Source organism: Leptinotarsa decemlineata, unplaced genomic scaffold, assembly GCF_025532065.1.
Source record: "Leptinotarsa decemlineata unplaced genomic scaffold, Ldec_3_MD MMD2_tig00002082_RagTag_RagTag, whole genome shotgun sequence".
NCBI lineage: Eukaryota > Metazoa > Arthropoda > Insecta > Coleoptera > Chrysomelidae > Leptinotarsa > Leptinotarsa decemlineata.
In genome coordinates, this window is record NW_027412573.1 from 2,265,845 (window position 1) to 2,287,628 (window position 21,784).

General features: G+C 36.0%; 1 protein-coding gene across 1 annotated transcript; it reads right to left on the reverse strand.

The window, feature by feature from the left end:
- Positions 1–853: 853 nt before the first annotated feature.
- LOC111514156 (UNC93-like protein) lies at positions 854–20,176 on the reverse strand. The gene is made up of 6 exons (XM_074176815.1): positions 19,898–20,176; positions 16,693–16,979; positions 12,292–12,577; positions 10,914–11,073; positions 5,409–5,676; positions 854–1,187 (listed from the first exon to the last, which is right to left on the reverse strand). Exons 1-6 carry the CDS (start codon positions 20,146–20,148, stop codon positions 901–903), a joined length of 1,539 nt encoding a protein of 512 aa, XP_074032916.1. The 5' UTR covers positions 20,149–20,176; the 3' UTR covers positions 854–900.
- Positions 20,177–21,784: the final 1,608 nt, after the last annotated feature.

Consider the following 21,784-nt stretch of genomic DNA (forward strand, 5'->3'; position numbering starts at 1 on the left):
TAAACATTTGACTGTCAAAAAAATTTGTTCGCGTTGGATCCCACACAATTTGTCAATCGCTCAAAAAAAGGCTCGTGTCGATTGGTTGAAGGAAATGCTCAAAAAATACGATCGCCATGCTTTGAAACAAGTTTATGACATCGTGAAAGGTGATGAATCGTGGATTTACGCGTATGAGCCCGAAAGTAAACAGTAGTCGACTGTATGGGTGTTTCAAGACGAGCCAAATCCAACAAAAGTTATTCCCGCACGAAGCACTTCCAACCAAATAATCGTCTGTTTTTTCAGAAAAACTGGACATGTCGCAACCTCATCACTAGAACAACAAAGAATAGTCCATTCTGAGTGGTACACAATCACTTGTTTGCCAGTTGTCTTTCAAGAAATCAGGAAAACCAATCGCCGAAGACGGATCATTCTTCACCACGAAAATGCGAGCTCTCACACATCGGCTCAAACAACTGCATTTTTGAGCACCCAAAACATCGATTTTATGAGTCATCCGCCGTATAGTCCTGACTTGGCATCGAATGATTTCTTTTTATTCCCGCACGTAAAAAACAAACTGAGGGGGTGTAGTAATGAATAGTACCGGAATTTCTTCCCAACATCAATCCATTATTTCAACACCTCGACACGTGTTTCGATCACCAAGTGATCATCTTCAAGAGAAATATATAAAATTCAACAGGAAGATTTAAACAGTTCAAATCTTCCTTTTGAAGATGATCACTTGGTGATCGGAACACATATCGAGGTGTTAAAATAACGGTTTGGCGTTGGAAAAAACCCCAGCAATATTCACTTCAAAACAAACTGTCAATCTATGCTACTTGAAAATGAAACTTGAAAGTATATAAAAACTATATATTCCATTGAAAATTATCACAGAAAATCTTTCTAATCAGCAACTTCTCCAGACTTGTGTCCGTTGCCGTCAATCAATTCAAACTTCGTCTTGGCCGAGTGTTTACTACTCTCTGAATCAGCTTCATCGCGTTGCATATATTCAACCCCTGAGTAGCCTAGAACCCCAACGATCAGCAATCCCATCAGGAGGTAGATTTTGAGGTAGTTGCACAAATAAGGGCTGCACACATAAGTGATGACAGACCCGGTAGATTCCCAAAGTCGGAAGTTGCTGTAAGCTGCTTCTTCTTTGCCCGGGAAAAGGATGCCGCTCAAAGCTGAAAAAGGTCTCATAATATAGATACTGTATAGTGCTTATTGTTTTATGATAATAATAATAATAATGGTCTTTATTATTTCCAAAAGAAAAGTACATATTTCTCATAATTTTTACCTAGAAATAAAATATTGGAAATAATAGGCGAAGTTCAATTCATTCAGCAAGAATATCATTGATGACTTGTTCTACCACTTAACCTTAAGCTGTCTTCACTATCAGAGTTTGTAGTCCGTACCTAATTTTATTTAAATTCAATTATGGTTCTTTGCACACATACATTGGTAGTAAATATTATAATTCACATTTCACCTGTCATTGTGTTGATTCTAACAGTAGTGTCTTAAATGCTACTTTAAAGTGACTTTGGCTCAATTTTTCCAATTCAGAAGGGATATTATTATACACTTTTGCAATCTGGTAGCTATATGAGCGCATGAACATTTGGCTTTTGAAAAAAGGGGGAGTTAAAGTTCCCTTGAACTTAATGTTCAAGTTGTGGATATCCGTGCGGTATTTTATTTTATGATAAAGATATGGAGGTGCTTTATCAGTAATAATTTTATGATACATACATGCACTATGGAGATATCTTCTGTTTTCCATACTCAACCATCTTGTTTCTTTCAATTTATGTGAAAACCTTTGGTGCCTCCTTATCCCATGTATTAGCCGAAGACACGTGTTCTGTACTTTTTGGATTTTGTATTTCTAGTTTGTGGTTAGATTCGGGTGATGTAAAATATCTGCATAATTGAATAAAGAAAGAACCAAGGTTTCACATAAAATAATTTTCATTGAGGTGGGAAGAAAATATCTGTTTTCATATATTATTTTTATAGAAGAATATGCTCGTTGGATCAGTTTGTTTATGTGTTTTTCAAATTTTAAATTTGAATAAAACAAGACACCAAGACTTTTTCATTCATTCACTAAAGTTTTTCACCATTAATCATGATGTTCATATCGTGTACAATACTTCGATCATTTTTTGGTGTACAACCAAGATACTTGATTTACTCGGAATTATGAATAAACAATGATCAGTAGTGGCTTTCACGAATAATTTCAGATCAGTATTTATTTTTATACAAGCATCAATTATTTGAGACGATGGAAAATCATAATAAAGCTGAGTATCGTCCGCATACAAATTTGCAGAACAGAATTCAATACTTTTTTTGGGAAAGAAAGTTTTTGGCTTTCTACTACTCCATCTGATATAAAAAAAGGGGATGAGAGAATCTTCCAAAGAAAGGAAGGAAGTAATCAATTTGAAACTATACATGAATGTGTAGATCATGCAAAGAAGTAACTTTCAGACACAAACTGAAAGAAAGTCCTCCTGAAACAGCTACTTTCATAAAAACATTGAATTACACGAAAGAAAATAATTCTTTCGAAACAAATACTTCTATATGAACACTGAATTAAACAGAAGATACTTTTCTCTATTCAGTTTGTATATCAAACATTTGTTGAGGAATAAGAATCAGATATCATTCACATGAGTTCTACTGTCACCCTCACTGGTATACACCGATGTATATCATTCAAAATAGAACTCATGTGAATGATATCTGATTCTTATTCCACAACAAATGTTTGAAATACAAACTGAGTAGAGAAAAGTATCTTCTGTATAATTCAGTGTTCATATAGAAGTATTTGTTTCGAAAGAATTATTTTCTTTCGTGTAATTCAATGTTTATATGAAAGTAGCTGTTTCAGGAGGACTTTCTTTCAGTTTGTGTCTGAAAGTTACTTCTTTGCATGATCTACACATTCATGTATAGTTTCAAATTGATTACTTCCTTCCTTTCTTTGGAAAATTCTCTCATCCCCTTTTTTGTATCAGATGGAGTAGTAGAAAGCCAAAAACTTTCTTTCCCAAAAAATTAATCAAAAATATAACCCCATCAATTCAAAGAATTCAATACATTTCAGAATGCTCGCGGTGTACATTGTAAACAGTAAAGGGCCCAGTGTGGATCCCTGGGGAACTTCAGAGCAAGGTATTGAGAGCAGTTGCTATTGATGTTGACTTTCTCTCGCCTTTCACTGAGATATTCACGCAATAGTGATATCGCTCCATCTGAAAGCCCTAAGTGATGCAGAATAACTAGTAATACAACAACATGAAACCGATTATTTTCGATAATCAAAAATAAAATTCTCTCAGAGTATCATACCTCTAACAAAGCTGAAGCGAACGATAAGCAACAAATCTGCCATCGCCCCTCTACCTATAGAAGAGGAACTAACGAACCGCATATCCAAATGGCTCAAATCTTCGTATTGAGAGATGAATCTATAGCCAATTTTCATTTGCAGACCAACTGGTCTGCAAATGTGCCCGTTCCAATAATTGAGAATAGATTCATGCAATTGTATGGCCAAAAGAATATGCAGGAATTACTTCTGTGAATTTTAAGTCAGTATTACTTCTTTGTTTAGACATGAAAACCGAAAAGGTCATAGTTGGGTTGGGTTATCCAATGAATTGATTACCCTCTTCAAATCGTATTTTTACAACCGTAAGCAGTACGTTCAAATTAAGGGCCTCAAGTCTATCGAATATATAGCCACATCTGGTGTACCACAAGGATCAAATCTAGGACCCCTACTGTTCAATATGTTCATCAATGATATCGGAACTGAGATTGATGTCAATTTCCTTTTATACGCACTTGACTTGAAACTCTATCACAATATAACTTGTTCTAATGATTGCGAACGTCTCACGCTGAATTTAAATCGCGTTGCTATCTCTCAACATATCCAAATGTAATGTAATGTCTTGCTCACTGAAAACGAACTTGAATTTACACCAACTACGTCATAAACAATCAAGTTCTGGTGCGTCCTGACACACTCACTGATCTAGGTGTTTATTTTGATTCATCCCTGGACAAATGTTACTACAGTCATAAGGAATATTTAAAGGATTCTTTCACAGAAGGAAAATAAGATATATAATCGTACTAAATTTTCACTTGCTGTTTTGCTTTAGTTTCAGTGTTCTGACTGGCGATTTTATCGTTTTTTTTTAAATATATATGAACATGTTTGTAAATATATGTATATATGTAAATATATACATATGTATATTTATTTGACTACGGCAAGCAAAATTGCTACATTTTTCATTCATTTTTTAGTTAGCATATATATATATATATATATATATATATATATATATATATATATATATATATATATATGTACCTATACTTTTGTATATGCAAATATTAATTTTTATTCAAGCTTTGATTCCATAATTTTATTCATAAGTGATGTACTGTTTTTTGTAAATAATCATTGACCTACCATATATACGCTATCTATCACAAATGGTGAATAAATATTATTATTATTATTTCAATAAACATATTGACACTACTATAACAGCAGGATTGCTGGATTCTTAGTTAGAAATACAAAAGACTTTGAAAAAGCTTCAACATTTAAATTACTTCATTTCACTTTTGTTCATCTAGGTTGGAATATGTATCTGTCGTGTGGAGTCCCTACTATCGGGTTCATATAAATCAACCAGAAGCCCTACAGAGGCGCATCCTGCAATAAATGTGTTTTAAACTTAAAGGCATGTATCCTATTGTAGGAATACCCTATTATGAATTGCTTGTAAAGTCACAATTTTCGTAGTCTCGAGGTAAGGCGTAAATATTATTAATTTTTTTTCAAGGTCATAAACAATATCAACACCTGCTCTCAACTGTTACATATGTAGACGTTCATCTAGGAATAGTGTAATATTTATCTCAACACTCCACGTACAAATATAAACAAAAAATCTCCAATTTATACAATGTGCGATACCTCTAATTCTCTTAGTCATGTACTAGATATATTCAACTGCCAGATTATACAAATCAAAAGACATTTCTTAGCTAATGGACAGTTCTGTTTTTGATTTTTTTTTAATATAGATTCACAAATTATATTATGTAAGTACATATTTGTAAATGCCACTGTTACTCCCTATTCTGTAATTGGGTTCATCCTGTAGAATAGTGTATGAAATAAATAAATAGTTAGACGTGGATTGATAGTTGCTTATAAAGTTTCCGTTGAAAGCATTCGAATTTTCGCAACATGACTGCAAAAAAATTCCATCTGTAACAACTACTATCCCATACGAATATCGAGCTGAATTTTATATTTCTGAATATTTTCAGATGAGTTATAATATACTCACAATTGATTTGTACCAACCAAAGAGCGTCACACATCCCCCAAAGTCCGCTTATCAGGAAAAAAATCGGTTTGTTTTCCGGGCTGGGTCTCCATACAAGCAACGTTACAAGCAAAGCGAAGTGTATGGACAAGGCAAAGCAAATGACAGGATTTCTTCCTGTTATTTTGACTATGCTGCCGGAAAAAATGGAAGCGATGCCATTGCATATACCGTAGCAAATCATGACGAAACCGATGTTGCTGATTCCCCATCCACACGAGACAAAGTCCTAGAAAAAGTAAAGAATGAGTTGTCAGTATTATATCATTAACAAATTCGACGGAAACGTATAAACTTTATACGGAGATGTGTAGATCATGAAAAGAAGTAATTTCAATATTATTCGTGTTAGTCTCTGTTACTAAAATATACGTAGAACACTGTTCCACATTTCAAATCAAGAATCAATCAGCGTTCAACGCATTAGAGCTCACGCCAAATATCTTAAAGAAAAGACAGCAGCCGCTAGATAGTACTATGTAACTTTACGCAACTACGTCAATGACGCAATAAAACGTGAAAAAACAGCATATATACAATTTGTTTTGAAGAAAAATAAAAACAATTCAAAAATGATATTGACAATTCTTGCAGATTGGGGTGTTACTACAAAATCATCCTCGCAAACCAATAGCCTGCCAATTGAACTACGTAGACCTGAAGAAATCAATGACTATTTTTTAAACGTGGCTGGACATTCAATAGTAAATGATGACACTCTTTCATTCTACAATAATAATAAATTGAACGCTCCTATGAACTTCTGACTACTATCAAAGAAATAAAGTCTATTGCTTTAGGTATTGACAATATGAATATCAAGATGATTTCTTTAGTGATACCACACTGTGTTGATGAAGTTAAACATATTTTCAACGAGTCCTTCAGACAGGGTATCTTTCCAGATGTTTGGAAGGTTGCTAATACAATTCCAATTCCGAAAAAGAATGCACCTACCACGTTCAGTGACCTACGCCCTATCAGCATTCTGCCCTCATTCTCTAAAATATTCGAGAAAAATGTTTCCCGTCAAATAAGAGCTTTTTTTGAAGAAAATAGAATTCTCCCGTACGAGCAGTCTGGGTTTCGCAAAAAACACGGAACACAGACAGCCCTCTTTAAAGCAATCGACGATCTTGTGAGATTCAGAGATCAATAAAAAGTCACCATTTTAGTACTGCTTGATCAAAGTGAAGCTTTCGATTTAGTTAATTTCGATTTACTCATCAGCAAGCTCAAGTTTATAGGATTCGATGACATTTCTCTTGAATGGATGGCCAGCTATCTCAGAGGCCGATCACAGAAGGTCAAACTGAGTGATTACTCATGGTCATCCTTAAAAGAAACAGTCTCAGGTGTACCGCTTGGAAGTATTTTATGACCCTTGATGTTTTCAGTGTTTATTTTTGATTACCCCACTTTCTTATCACATTGTCAAATACATCTATACGCAGATGATATACAGCTATATTTGTCTTCTCATAACACCGATACAGAAAGTTGCGTGGCCAATATAGACACAGATTTGCACAAAACATTCCTATACTCAGAGAATCATGGACTGAAAATCAATTCAAATGAAACTTTGGCCTTATGCATAGGGTCTCAAAGACAAATAGTAGGAACCCAGTGACTTTAGGCTCACTCTCGATAACGCAACATTGACTGGGTAGACAGTGCTAAAAATCTTGGCGTGACCATAGATAGCTCTTTGTCTTTCCATGAACATGTGACAAACATTTTCAAAGTATCATTCTTCAAACTCAAATCGCTATATAAATTCAAGTATCAGTTATCAGAAGAAATGAAATTCAGGTTAGTTGAAACTCTTATTTACCCCCATATCGATTATTGTTGTTCGGTGTATTATACTTTTTTGCCGCAATAACAACGTCTACAAAATGCCTTCATGCGATTCGTATACTGTATACCAGTGGTCGCCAACCTGTCGATCGCGAGCTATCGGTATCTCGCGGAAGCAATTCTGGTAGCTCTCACAACGATTTTAATTTAAAAAATATAAACTGCAAAAATCAGAGAAGCTTCCGAAAATTCCACAAAAAAATGTAATTGTCATAATATTAAACATAAACAGCGGCAACTTTGCGGTGAGCGATCTGCCGCTGACGCTATCAAGCTAGAATCGGCTAGAACCGACCAGTCGGACCAGCGCGTTAGTGTTCGAGAACGATCTGGATTGCTTTGAACGGGATAAATACGCACGGCGCGGCGACATTGCGCTTAGTTTAAAACTGAACGCGTAACCAACGTCCAGCGGTTGGGTTAGTAGAGAACAACAAAAATAATATTATGGCAAGCAGTTGTAAGAAGGTAAAGACATACCACTTCCATTCGGAATGGGAAGAACAACACTTTTTTACAGAAGTTAAAGATGAAAATGTGTGTTTGTTATGTAATACTTCGGTCTCGCACTACATTCTGCCGCCAGAAAGGAGAAACTGAAACAGTTAAAAAAGCAGTTAATTGAACAATAATCAATATTTTTAAGAACAGTCGACAAAAATAAGGCTGCAACTGAAGCATCGTACCGTGTGTCCCAGATAATTGCACAAAAAAAACCTTATGAAGACGAGGAAATGATAAAACAGGCGTTTTTAGAAGCTGCTGATTCGTTATTTGCCAACTTTAGAAATAAAGAAGAGATAGTTTCAGCTATAAAATCTATGCAACTTTCTGCTAATACAGTGATGAGACGTGTAGAAGTAATGATCAATAATATTTTTTTTACAGTTAAGAACTGACTTAGATAACTGGATGAATCAACAGATGTCGTTGACACTGCCTATATGGCCGTGTTCGTCAGGATGGTTTTAGTGATTTTACGATTAAAGAATATCTTTTGAAGTTGATTCCACTGAAAGGACATACTACTTGACATGAGTTGTTTTTTCATTTAAAAAATATTATTTCTTCCGAGAAAATTCCAATATCGAAAATGGATGGCTTGACAACCGATGGCGCTCCAGCTATGGCGGGTTGTGATAAGGGTCTGGTGGCGTTATGTCGTAAAGATGAAACTTTTCCGCAATTTCTCTGTTACCACTGCATTATCCATCAGCAAGCATTATGTGGAAATTTCCTAAAACTAAACAACGTTATGAAACTGGTGGTAAAAATTGTCAACAAGATTAGAGCTCAAGCGTTACAAAGAAGATTATTCAGAACCTTGGCCGATGGAGTTGACTGTCAATACGGGGACCTACTCCTTCACTCTGAAGTCCAATGGTTAAGTAGAGGACGGGTGCTAAAACGTTTTAATGATGTCCTATCTGGCATAGTTCAATTTTTCAAACAACGCGATGAACCGACTCCGGAACTAGAAAATTCAATCTGGCTTAAAGATTTTGTGTACATCACAGAGAAATTAAACGAACTTAATTTGCAGCTTCAGGGGAGAGACAAAGAACTAGCGGAAATGATTTCTGATATAAAAGCATTTATCAAAAAGCTGGAGTTTTGGGAACAAAACCTAATTAACAGCGATCCCAAGCATTTTCCTATTCTTTCAGAAAAAATATCTCAAAATCCATTAGAACCCTATGACAACAAATATCATGTAGAAATAATTTCTACCCTGAAGAATAACTTCAAAAATCGTTTTAAGGATTTCAATGAAATGGCTTTAGTAGCGCAGTTTGTTGTTTCACCCTTAATGGAAATTGATATCCAACAGTTTGCAACTTGTGTTATGCAGAACTTTGGCGAAGACATCGCTGCAACAGAAATGGAAGTCATTGAGTTTCAAAATGATTTAGACTTAAAATCGTTAGTCTCAAGTACTGAATATATCTGGCCTATTGTAAGTAAAGACAAATATCCAGTTCTATGTCGTGTTGCCTTGAAAGTGAAAGCATTATTCAGTTCAATCTATTTGTGTGAATCTTCTTTTTCCAATATGAAGTTTATCAAGAACAAATATCGCAATCGACTTACAGATGAACATTTGGATAATTGTATTCAAATGGTTGCATCAAATTATACTGCAAACATTAAAAAAATTATCAATGAGTCTAAGTCTCAGCCTCCTCATTGAACGTGCTTTTTTATTTTTCAGTGTTTATGTTCATGATAGTGCGTTACTATTAACGCAATTGTTATTATTAACTATTTTTAAATCATACGTGACATTCCGTTGTGGGTGGATAAAAGTTTGTGTTTATTTTTCAATAGAAATGTAGGTAGGTAGGAATGTAGCTATGAACAAGTACGTAGCAGTAGTATTAGTTATTTTGTTATTAGTTTATTATTAGTACCTATGTATTATGTATTACCAGTTAAATAGTAAAATAAATACATATAATGATAAATTAACTATGGATTATTTCATTTACGTTGCGTTACGTGGCTTCCGTGTGGGTAGCTCGCTGTTTATTCCAAAATTAACAAAGTAGCTCAACACATTGAAGAGGTTGGCGACCACTGCTGTATACCATATGGTGAACATGTCACCCATTTTTGTAAAAAATGAAGGAGCTGATATGAATTGACCAAAATAATATTAAGAAAATTAAGAGTTATTAGCAACTAGATGATGTATTATTTTTCCTTTTCTCTATCATTGTTATGATACTAAATGAGTATGTTCATAATTATTTTCTTATACTTACTGTATAATTTTTGTGAAGGGTGGCTAACCCTTTTCCTTTTACGTATAAATGTATTTTTATGCATAATAAACGATATTATTATTATTATTATTATTATTTCAATATTGGAAGATAAGTAAGTGAGTAAGTGAATTTATTCAGTTCAGTTATAAGCCAAATACATATTCATACCAAAGCGATTGGTCTACTAATACTTCTAGGTATTTTATTGAGTCCGTATTATGTAAAAGAGTACAGCTACAATTTGGAATATTTGCACAAGATGTTTTGTAGATTTTGATACTGTTTTCAACCGGTTGGTCTCTAGTTGTTGGCGTCAATGCAATACATTTGTTTTTCTTGACATTTACACTCAATGGAAGAACATTTTCGTAGTAAAACTATCGTTTGTCTGCAGAAAATGAACTTCGCCCTTTATTTTCAGAAATGTTTTTATTTTTTTTTTGCATACAATGTTAAAATCTATATGTATATTATTTGAAAATAATAAAGACCTTTATTATTATTATTATTATTAAATTAGAACTCAATCAGTTGAAAATCATTTCAATGCCTGTTCCAGCGTTAGTGCATACTTATCCTCGCGTTTTTCCAAGAAAAGTGATAGCTGTGTCATCAGTGAATGAAGTTATTCTACCATTGAAATTAGACATTTTGAAGATGTTCATATACATTAGATGTAAGATGGGTCCCAATATAGTTCCTTGGGGTACGCCCCAGGTGACTCGCTGAGAGAGTCGTAAACCTGGACAATTCGTGTTATATTCGTCAGATAGTTATTAATAAGCACGCTGAGTACATCCCTGCACGGGAAATTGAGTGTCTGGCAAATACTTACAGCTGTGAAATCGGCCGCTATGAAAGCTTGCTCTGCTCCTATAAACATCGTTATTGGAAGAATCAGTATTTGTTTAACGTTCCCCAACTGCTTCAATGTGACGGCTAGTAGTTTCAGGCCGGAAATTCCGCCACCGCTGCCCTTTCTGCCCTTACCGTATCTGGAATATATAGTGGAAGGTTTTACGAGTATGAGCAAGGCATTGATGAAGTGAAGTAAATTTAAACAATATTGATTGTTGCCTATCTAAATTTATATTTGCAATGTGTCCTTATGTAGTAAACCCAACAATATTACTACTATATAGCTTGTTAAAATAATATTGTTGGGTTTACTGATCACTACATAAGGACACATTGCAAAAATGAATTCAGATAGGCAATATTGTGAAATTAATTTTTATATAGCTAAAAATTGTTTTATATACAGCTATAACAGTTAAACATATTATTATATTGTAAAATAATAGATAAGGCAAAATTGTAAAATTAATTAAGGTTGGTATACCTGTATGGGTGGTACACCTGGATGGTCTACCTGTATGGGATATCTATATAGCATAAATAGCGTTAGCTTCGCGTTAGTTTCCAGTTTAATCTTCCTCTTTGAAGATGATCACTTGGTGATCGAAACACGTGTCGAGGAGTTGAAAAAAACGATTTCGTGTTGGGAAAAAACTCCAGTAATATTCTTGTGAGTCTACTTCAAACTGTATTATATACAGGGTGTTTCAAATTCTATCCTCACCATTGGAATCTCGGAAACTATGAGAGATACGAAGATGGTTAAATTGGGGCAAAGTTGCGCATTTACCCTACTATTAATATGCTGTATGAAGTTCCCAGTATATTCGAAAATATCCGAAAAAAAAACAGAAATTTAGGAAAATGGTTTTTATTTTTGTATGGCTTTATTTTTTGAAGGATTCGAAAATGAATTGCACTTCCACATTGCCACTTTTTATCTGCTACATAATGGCGTTTTCAGATTTGCTATCCGACGTTTCGTCTTCCAGTCACCATCATCAAATATATTTTCTGGATTTCTGTAGCTCGACTACTTCAGAACTCATCAAGGATGAAATCCTCGGAAATAAATTTTGCTTACCCACCGTTGCTAAATGCCTGGGTAATTTTTTTGTCTGTTTCGGCAGCGTTTTGGTTCAATTTGAATTGTTAGACACAAATTCGCCGAAATCTTTATATCACAATTTTCTCCTGGTAATACAGAAGAGAACTCCGCATACATGACGGACAGACAGACAGACGTGCCACAGAATTGACTGAAGAAAGCAACCGAGGATCGACAAAACAGTTGAGATTCGCTCTGATGATTGTACTACTCGATGAGACACTATTTGGTCTGCGTTTGATCCTACCTGGACATTTTATCAACTCCAATACTGACGATAAGACAGGCTACCATCATGCAGAGTAGGTACACCCCAGCAATCAGCTGAATCTTTGAGGTTGGAGGAGGTTTCAAAATAGGAACCGTTGAGTTATCTGCTGCTGCTACTGACACACCTGGACAAGCATTTGCTCCACATAAATCTCTAGAAATTTGGTCCAGTGTTTCCTTCTTGGTTTCCTTCAGAAACAGGGTTGTTGCGTTGACGATGGTTGTGTTTGAGCTGGGTACTGCATCATCTCCTGAAGATAATACTGCAAAATAATAATAATGAACGTCTTCATTACAACAACCACACAAAAAAACAATATTAGGTTCTAACTACATATATGGAGTTATGATGAAAGGCGAAGTTCAATTTTAGCAGCTATGCAAATAAATGCTAAATTGTTCTTCCACTCAACCTAAAAAAGTCTCTGCATGGGTATTGAAGTAGCATATCATCAACATAAGTAAATGAATACATGAATGAAGATCAGTGTAAAATACTTAGTCAAATTAAAAACGAATTCAAACAATTTCGCCTTTAATGACTTTTTTTGACAGTTATTATCTTTTTATCTGTCTAATTTTCAAACAACCTATGATATTTATCAAACAACTTAAACATAGTGATGAACAATTAACTGATATAAGAAAATACAAATAAAATAAGTAACATTCTCCACCCCCAAGCAGACTTTGCAAGGTGAGTGTATCAACTCCTGACTGGAAGAATACACACTTTGGTGACAGGTCTCATATATGTTCCATGTTTATTCCTAATTCGAACAACTCTGATAACTCCGTCTTTACCGGGAAACGTTTCTTCTATTTTTCCTATGATCCACTGATTCCTAGGTGCTTTCTCGTCCACAATCAAAACTATGTCGCCAATTCTAAGAGGATTAGTTTTGTCATGCCATTTCTGAAAAAGTGTTGGTCTATATTCAATTACCCATCGTTACCAGTACGTATCTGCCAATGCTAATGCAATTCTCCATTGCTTTCTGCTAGATAGCTCCACATTGCCGAATGATCCGACATCACCTGGTTGCAGTAGCAGAAAATGGTTCGGAGTGATAGCTTCTGGCTCATTTGGATCGACTGATATGTGTGTCAAGGGCCTTGAATTAATAATATATTCAATTTCACTCATCAAGGTTACCAAAACCTCTTCTTTTGGATTGATGGACTTCAAACTGATTTTCAGAGCTATTTTAATAAATCTTATCATCCTTTCCCAGATTCCACCCATGTGTGCAGCTCCTGGTGGGTTGAATTTCCAAATTATATTTTTAGATGCGACTTCTTCTAAAATCGTTTTCTGATCTAAGCTTTGGAACCATTCCTTGAGGTCACGTTCTGCTACGACAAAATTGGTCCCGTTATCTGTTATTATCTCCTTTAGCTGACCTCTTCTACACATAAAACGTCGGATAGCAACTAGTGTCCAAAGATATCGCGAGTTCAATATGGATTGCACGGAGGGTGAGAGAAGTAAAGAGTTCGCCGTATCGTTTTTTTATTCTTCTTCCTATTGCAACAGTCATGGGACCAAAAAAGTCAATTCCAAAGGTTTGCAATTTCGATTTTTACATTCTTGGCAATTTCTGAAGCTCTTCTTTACAGCTACTCGTATATTTATAATCCAATATTTGGAACGAAGATTGTTGACCACTGTCCCCAAACCTATGTGTTTAGATTCTTGATGATACTTGTCTATGAGGAGCTGTGTGAATTTGTGTTTTGGATCTAACAGAATAGGGTTTCGCGATACAAATGATATATCCAATTCTTTCGTATCTGGAATCCTACCGCTCGGGCGTAATATAAAATATTCGTCCAAGAAGGCAGATGATTTATATGAGCGACTAGACTTTGGTAGAAATAGCTTTCTTTTCAGAATGGAAATTTCTTATCCAAACGTTTCTTCCTGACCCTTTCTGATCTATAACTTCATGAGTAGCATATCATCAACATAAGTATATGAATACATGAATAGAGATAAGTGACTGGCGATGATACAAAACAAAGCAAAGTATTATTGGTCATGAATCACTCAAAGATTAAAAAATAGAAGAAGATAGAACAGCGGAATGGTGAAACGTTCATCATGTTATTGATTTTGAAAAGAGTTAAAGAGCCTTTGAACCTGATGTTGATATTATGAACATCAGTTCGAAACGTCACTTTCCTATGCACGTAAGAACGGATTTTATATAAGAGAATCTTGTGATAGAGGCAGGCAACATGTAGTTTACTCCTATTCTCCATATTTAATCATTCTACTTCCTTGAGCTTGTGAGGTATTCTGTTTCTTCTTCTTATTCCATATACAGGGTGATTCAAAAGTATTTTGACAAACTTCAGGAGGTGATTCCCCACAATATTCTAATATAAATTGTCCAAATAAATAAATGTCCGGAAACGCTTCATTTCCAAGATATAGGATGTTGAAGTTTTATTTTTATTTTCGTTATTTTGAAATACTGAACTTAATTGAACGACACTTGTTAATAGGAGGTTTTTGAGGTGTCGAATACGAACCTGATGTTATTATTGCTCTTAGTCGTAGAGGGCGCCACCTACACGTTTTTTTTTAAATATTCATAACTTTTTTGGGCGTACTTCTAGCACATTTTTCAGTAATCGATTCCTCTATCATATCTACGTAAATAAGCTACCCTTGTTACTAGTCGCTGTAAACAACCGTTTTCTCAATATTTGGACTTGAAAACTTCAAGTCGATTATTTGATAATCGATGCATGTTGAAGTTATTACGAATATTTAACATTTTTCACAAGAATGCTTTGGAAATAAATTTGACTTTTGTGAATAGTTTTGGTAATTACATATTTTGTGACAGTTGGACGTTTTGTTGAAGTTTCCGTAAGTAGAAGCAGAAAACACTTATTTTGAAAAAATGGATTATTTAAACAATATTGCTCATTTAGCCGATATGCATTTCGTTTATGGCCTTGCGGATGGCAATGCGCGCGAAGCAAGACGTATTTACCAGGAGCGATTTCCTAATCGAGTACTGCCTTCAGCTCCAACATTTGCTAGTCTCCACCGTCGTTTGGCAGAAACAGGTAGCTTTAAGAGGGCAGCTGATATTATTGGAAGACCACGAGCAGTCCGAACCCCAGAATTGGAAGAAGCTGTTTTGAACGCTCTCGAGGAGAATCCAGAAACAATCACAGGAGTAATTGCTGAAGCTGTCAATTCTACTCAGTCCACAGTTTGGAGAATTATCCACGATCAACAGTTTTATCCATACCATATTCAAAGGGTACAAGCTCTTTTGCCACGAGACTTTCCCCAATGCATTACTATGTGTCAATGGTTTTTGAGAAAATTGGCTGAAAATCCTCAATATTTAAGATATGTACTCTTCACGGACGAGGAAAACTTCTCCCGAAATGCTATCACAAACTTTCATAACAACCATGTTTGGGCTCTCGAAAATCCGCACGCAGTTAGTGAAAGGTATTATCAGTATCAATTTTCTGTAAATGTATGGGCGGCAATAATTGATAATTACTTGATAGGCCTTTCTTTCTTTTGCTCCGATTGAATGGCGCAACTCACAGACACTTTTTAGAAAATGAATTGCCGGGACTACTTCAGAATGTACCATTAGAAATTTGTATCCGCATGTAGTTTATGCATGATGGGGATCCGGCCCATTTTAGCGTTGTAGCCAGGGAATTCCTTAACACAGTCTATCTAAATCGATGGATCGGTAGGGGTGTAGAAGAACCTAACCAGGCGTGGGCACCAAGGTCCCCAGATCTAAACCCGATAGATTTTCATTTTTGGGGACATTTGAAGTCACTAGTTTATAAAACTCCAGTAGTGAACGAGGAAGATCTAATAAACCGAATAGTGGACGCCTGTGAAACAATAAGAAACACACCAATAATTTTTGAGCGGGTACGAGATTCAATGACTAGATGACTGACTGCCGGTATCTTCGCTGAAGGTGGACACTTCCAAAAATTTATTTGAATACAATTTAGTTTCGTTCATTTTAGTTTATTCTATATATTCAAAATCTCCTGAGATAAAATGTTGACATTTCTTGCAAACTTCATTAAAACAAATACTGATTATGCACCCTTGATACAAAAATAACTATTTTGCTTAAGGATGTTATAAAGGAACGTACCCAACAGTAATGACCTCTTAAAACGAGTAAAACGTCAAATTCATTTCCAAAGGGACTTTCTGAATTGGCACAAGGACACTAGTCTTGAGCTCCTTCGGGAATCTGCCAGTGCTCAAAGATGTATTCATAAAATGCACTCCGGACTCAAAACGGGACTTTTCAGCCCAGTTGTTGAATGTAATAGATTCCGCATAAACCTACAAATGGTAACTTACTTGCCGAACTTATCAAATTGCCCCAAACTTGGGAGAAGGAGTAAAACATGAAGAATATCCCGAAAAATCTCGTCACTACGATGTCTGGACTCATGTTGGATATTTTCCCGTAGACTTCAGAAATTACCGTTAGATACGTGCATTTCGCACACCATAATGGGCCTCCGCCCAATCCGATAGCAACACCTGCAGGTATCATGGTGTAGAACCGTGGGTAGAATTGAGCCATGATGAAAGGCATGTACATGACGAAGGATAAGGCTATGGTCCATTTTGCACCTAACCACCTGAAAATAAAAGGGCAATTATGGGGTGAGGAATGAGGTTACACTTGAAATGTTGATTCCAGTGGCATCACTGAGGGTTTAGTCGAAGTAACTGGTATGGAAGAGGAATTATCAGAAGATGTCGAATAAATTTGGTGGAGTGTTTTTGAAGCGATCGATTGTTTATATATGTGAGTAAGTGGTATTCAGAACCCTACTTTTCCACTCACCTATATATATATATATATATATATATATATATATATATATATATATATATATATATATATATATATATTTTTATAACATACTAAATATCATAAAACTAAATGCATGAGGTCGTTTAATTTCGAATAAATTGGTACACTCGACCACCCTGTAGATTTCTATGGGTTGAACAAAGCCTGCAAAAACGGTAACTAATCTTTTATCAAGTTTTTTACAAACTGTAGTTTTTCGGCTAAAATGAATAATCTGAAAGTGTCGAGTTTGTACATTCTATGCAGTTCTTGCTCAGCAATTAAACTGGAAATATTGTGCTTTAACATGGAACGCCATCACTTTCCATTGGCTGAGATGAATAGAGCTGTAGGGCTTCTTCAAGGTGGCATGCAACAAAATGATGTAGCTCTTCGTATGGGGGTCTCCCAAAGTGTTATCAGTCGATTGTGGCGGCGTTTCCGTGAAACTGGCAGTCCAGCCGAACAACATCCAGAGCGAGGACGCGCTACAACTGCAGTTCAAGACCGATTTTTGGTCTTAATCGCAAGAAGACAACCGACAATCACAGCACCTGAGTTGGTTAACATGTTGCAGCAGACGCACCAGGTAACCATTGGTCGTGATTCTGTCAGAAATCGACTGCATGAAGCAGATCTCCATAACAGAAGGTCACTTAGATGTCCACCTTTGTCGAAAGGCAATCGCGGTAAAAGATTAGAGTGGTGTCAAGAACATCAAAAAACTGGAATGCAAATGATTGGGCCACAGTTTTGTTTACAGACGAATCCAGATTTGGATTTCATCCAGATTCTCGTCGAGTAGGACTGTGGAGACGACCTGGAAATAATGAACGTTTGAGACACGTCCAGGAAGTACAGTAATGCTATGGGGCGGAATCATGATCGGCGGCAGAACCGATCTCGTTTTTCCAAATCCCTCTCTCACAGCTCGACAGTACCTCGATACCATTTTTCTACCTATCGTCCGTCCGTTTGCTGGTGCTGTTGGTGAAAACTTCCACCTAAAGAACGATAATGTTCGTCCACATGTCGCGCGTCTACTGACTGACTGGCTCACCAACGAAGGAGTTGATGTATTGCCATGGCCAGCACAATCACCGGACCTGAATCCCATCGAGCATGTGTGGGACATGCTTCAACGAAGAATTACTCCGCATATGGGGAACATTCACACAACGTTTCAATTGAGAGAGCTTTTAATCGCTGAATGGGCAAATGTACCTCAACAAGACATTGACAATCTCATTTTGTCGATGCACGATAGATGTAGGGCCGTAATAAACCAGCGTGGAGGCCATACTTTGTACTGATTTCAATTTTTTTTGCATTATGATTTTTTTTCGGGGTGCCAAAGAAGAGCCATATTTTTTTTAGTTTTGCTTATATGCGCACTCAGTATCGTTGACCATTTAATAAATTTTGTTGTAAGTTATATTCGTTCAATAATCACCCGTCAACTTTTTTTCCCTAAAGCGATCTAAAAAAATAATATTGCCATTTTTAAAAATATCCCTAGAAAAAATAAATAAATAAGTACTCTTTGATCATTCCCATATTGATTTCAATCTGAGAGCCACCGGTATACAGCTGTTTCAGCCTATTGGGCATCGTCAGTACCGGGCAGGCGGTCCTCGATTGAAGACAAAATGAGAAAAAACCAAGAAAGAATTTGATAAAAATAGCTGCGTAAACGCAAGTGAAACATAAGTGGAACCACCTATTGATGTGACACCCAAGTCAACTTGCCAAGTTTTTATGTCAGTGTTGGTGGTTTGACCAATCAACCGACAACTGCGGTAGCAGAAATTTGGGAAGCTAACCTGAAATGCCATCGGAAAACGAATCGACATGTTTCTAGAATTGATATGAAATCTAGAAAGGTTAATGCAGTCAAGCTGCTGGAAAATATTTCCATGAAAATCAAAAAATAAATAAATAAGTACTCCTTGATCATTTCCATATTGATTTCAATGACGACAAACCTGTTGTTTGTTGTAGCTTTCAGCTTAGTTCGAGGAATGATGCTCTGACAGAATTCGATTTTCAATTGTCGGAAATCATCGACTTCATGTTGATGATATACACTACCTTGCACTGACGAGTGGCCAAACAGCCCGAAACCGGTCTGCAAGTGTGTTCCGATAATTGAAAATCTATTGCGGCAGTTGTATCGCCAACAGCATATGCAGGAATAACTTCTGTGAAGAATCCTGCACTGACACCTGTCGGATATAATCCAACGCCCTTCGTGGTATTAGCCAGGGGAGTAGTTGTTTTCTGATAGGTGTCAGTCCATTAACCTACTGTGTAGGGTGTTGAGACTGGCCTGAACGAATTGTTCTCTTAGATGATTTGATTACTCTTTCTCTTTGAAGATGATCACTTGGTGATCGAAACACGTGTCGAGGTGCTAAAAATAACGATTTGGTGGTAGGAAAAAAACTCCAGTAATATTGAACTATACTTGATTATTATTTATGATGAAAAGTATTGTACGCCACTGTTTTCGATGTGAATGATATTTGATCCAATTCCATTTCAGATGTTTGGAGTACAAACTGAATAGGAAAAACTGTTTTTTGTATAAAGATGGAGAAGTGAAAAGCCAAAACTTTTCTTTCCCAAAAACCTTTTTCAATCTTTATTATACTGGAATGACTGTTCGAATGACTAAATTCTAGATGAGATATGTCTTACTTTATCACCATAACCGGCAAAATTATATTCGATATGAGCAGCGAGCCGTATATAGCAGCCAATGTGAATGTACCCAGAGAAGCTTCTGAATTGACAGAACTCTGCAAGTTTGAGGCTCCCCAGAATGCTGTGAAGTGGATCATGAAGGCAAAGCCCAGAAGAAGGACGTTTTTCCATATCCTCCACTGCTCCTCGGACCCAAATTCTTCGTCAGAATCGGTTGTTTTGACCCTTTGGAACTTGGAGTCCATGGCTTTTTGGCTCTGAAATCAAATGATGAAATTGGTGCTTTGAAGAATCTGTGGAATTTGGAGGTTATAAAATGCCATACGATTATCGAAACGGGGATGCTACCGAGTCCAATTTGGTCAGTTTGTTTACTGACAATTTATAAACTTTGATGATTGATTAACAAATACTATTATACAGTGCGGACATGAAAAGTCCACCCCTCTCTTGAATTTTGAACGGAATAAGGTCTCGAAGTCGAGAAGATTCACTTAAAAAGGCATCAGTGTAGTAAATTTTTATGGAACATCAAATGGAAAGGAAAGTTTGCAATTCCTCGTTTCACAAGTATTCCAATTTCTCATCCGACGCTGTTTTATTTTAAAAAATTGGAGCAGCCCTTCGTGAGTAATTGTCTGTTTCATTTTATTTTCACGAATTTGCAAACAAACGATAAAAATCATCAAATTGAACCAAAGCGCTGCCAAAAACAGCCCAAAAAGTTGACCAGGCATTCGTCAATGATGGTGTTAAGGAACGCACTGTTCGACGTTGGTTATCGATATTTCATTCCGGATATTCCAGCCTCAAAGATGAGCCCCGGAGTGGTTTGTAGAGGATCACCTGGTATATTTATTTGAAATGTATGTACTTTGAATATTCTAGAGGAAGTAAAGTGAACCAGTATTTACCTAGTTATAGTTTTATTTCTATGGCGCAGTCGGTAGGGTTTGAACCTACGCTCCTACGCTTTATGTATGAGATACCGAAACTCTCAAATGAAAGAACCATCATGTCCACATGAAGTACCATCACAGCCATGGAAAAAATTAGGAGGTGATTTTTTTGAACTGGACAAAAAGCAGTATTTGATTGTCATATACTATTTTTCAAAATACGTAGAATTGATTCGCCTGAACGCAAATACAACTGCTGCAAATGTAATAATGCTTTTGAAGAACGTTTTTTGCTCGTCACCGCATACCAAAAACTTTGTTTTCTGATAGTTTTATAATAATGATAATGTATATATCTGTGTGTCTATATTTATGTATATGTTAATGTTTATGTATACAGGGTGTCCCTGGACTTCCTCTTTTCCTCTCGGGAATGTATAGATGGGGTCAAAATATCACCCCTCGGGCCCTCGAAGTTACAAAATGAAAAATGTTTTTCTTTGATAACTTTTCAAGTGAATATTCAAAATCATCCAAATTTTGGTAATTGACTAAACAAATGAATTCCGCCGATGAGCTTTCATGCAGGAGTCAGTTGTTTTCCTACAAAGTCAGGAACGGACTACCCCCGATGGTCCACACCCCAAAACTTTGAAATGACAGATATTTTTCAATATTTTTCAACAAAATAAGGTTACTTGGACAATTTTATGAATAAAAGTACTCGTGTGGAAAGTCGATCGGAGCAACGAGTCTTGATAAAAATGTAGTTCTACTCGACGACATCAAACCCGCTCGTCCACCATTATTTGAAATGAATAATTATCAAAGCAGAAATAATAATGATAACGTTAATTCAACAACATTTATAACAGAAATAATACAAAGTATGCTAAAATGAAGTCGTAAACAAAAAGTACAGTACCTATATGGAAGTTTAAGTCACTACTCTACTATGAAATATCGAATTCATTCCATATTT

What these genes read in the sequence shown, in the direction of transcription:
- LOC111514156 (XM_074176815.1), bottom strand. Translation starts at nt 20,148, where the DNA reads ATGGACTCCAAGTTCCAAAGGGTCAAAACAACCGATTCTGACGAAGAA. An exon ending in CAATTTGATAAGTTCGGCAA is followed by an intron (nt 12,578 to 16,692) that starts GTAAGTTACCAT and finishes ATTATTTTGCAG; the next exon opens with TATTATCTTCAGGAGATGAT. An exon ending in TTGGTTGGTACAAATCAATT is followed by an intron (nt 1,188 to 5,408) that starts GTGAGTATATTA and finishes GACCTTTTTCAG; the next exon opens with CTTTGAGCGGCATCCTTTTC.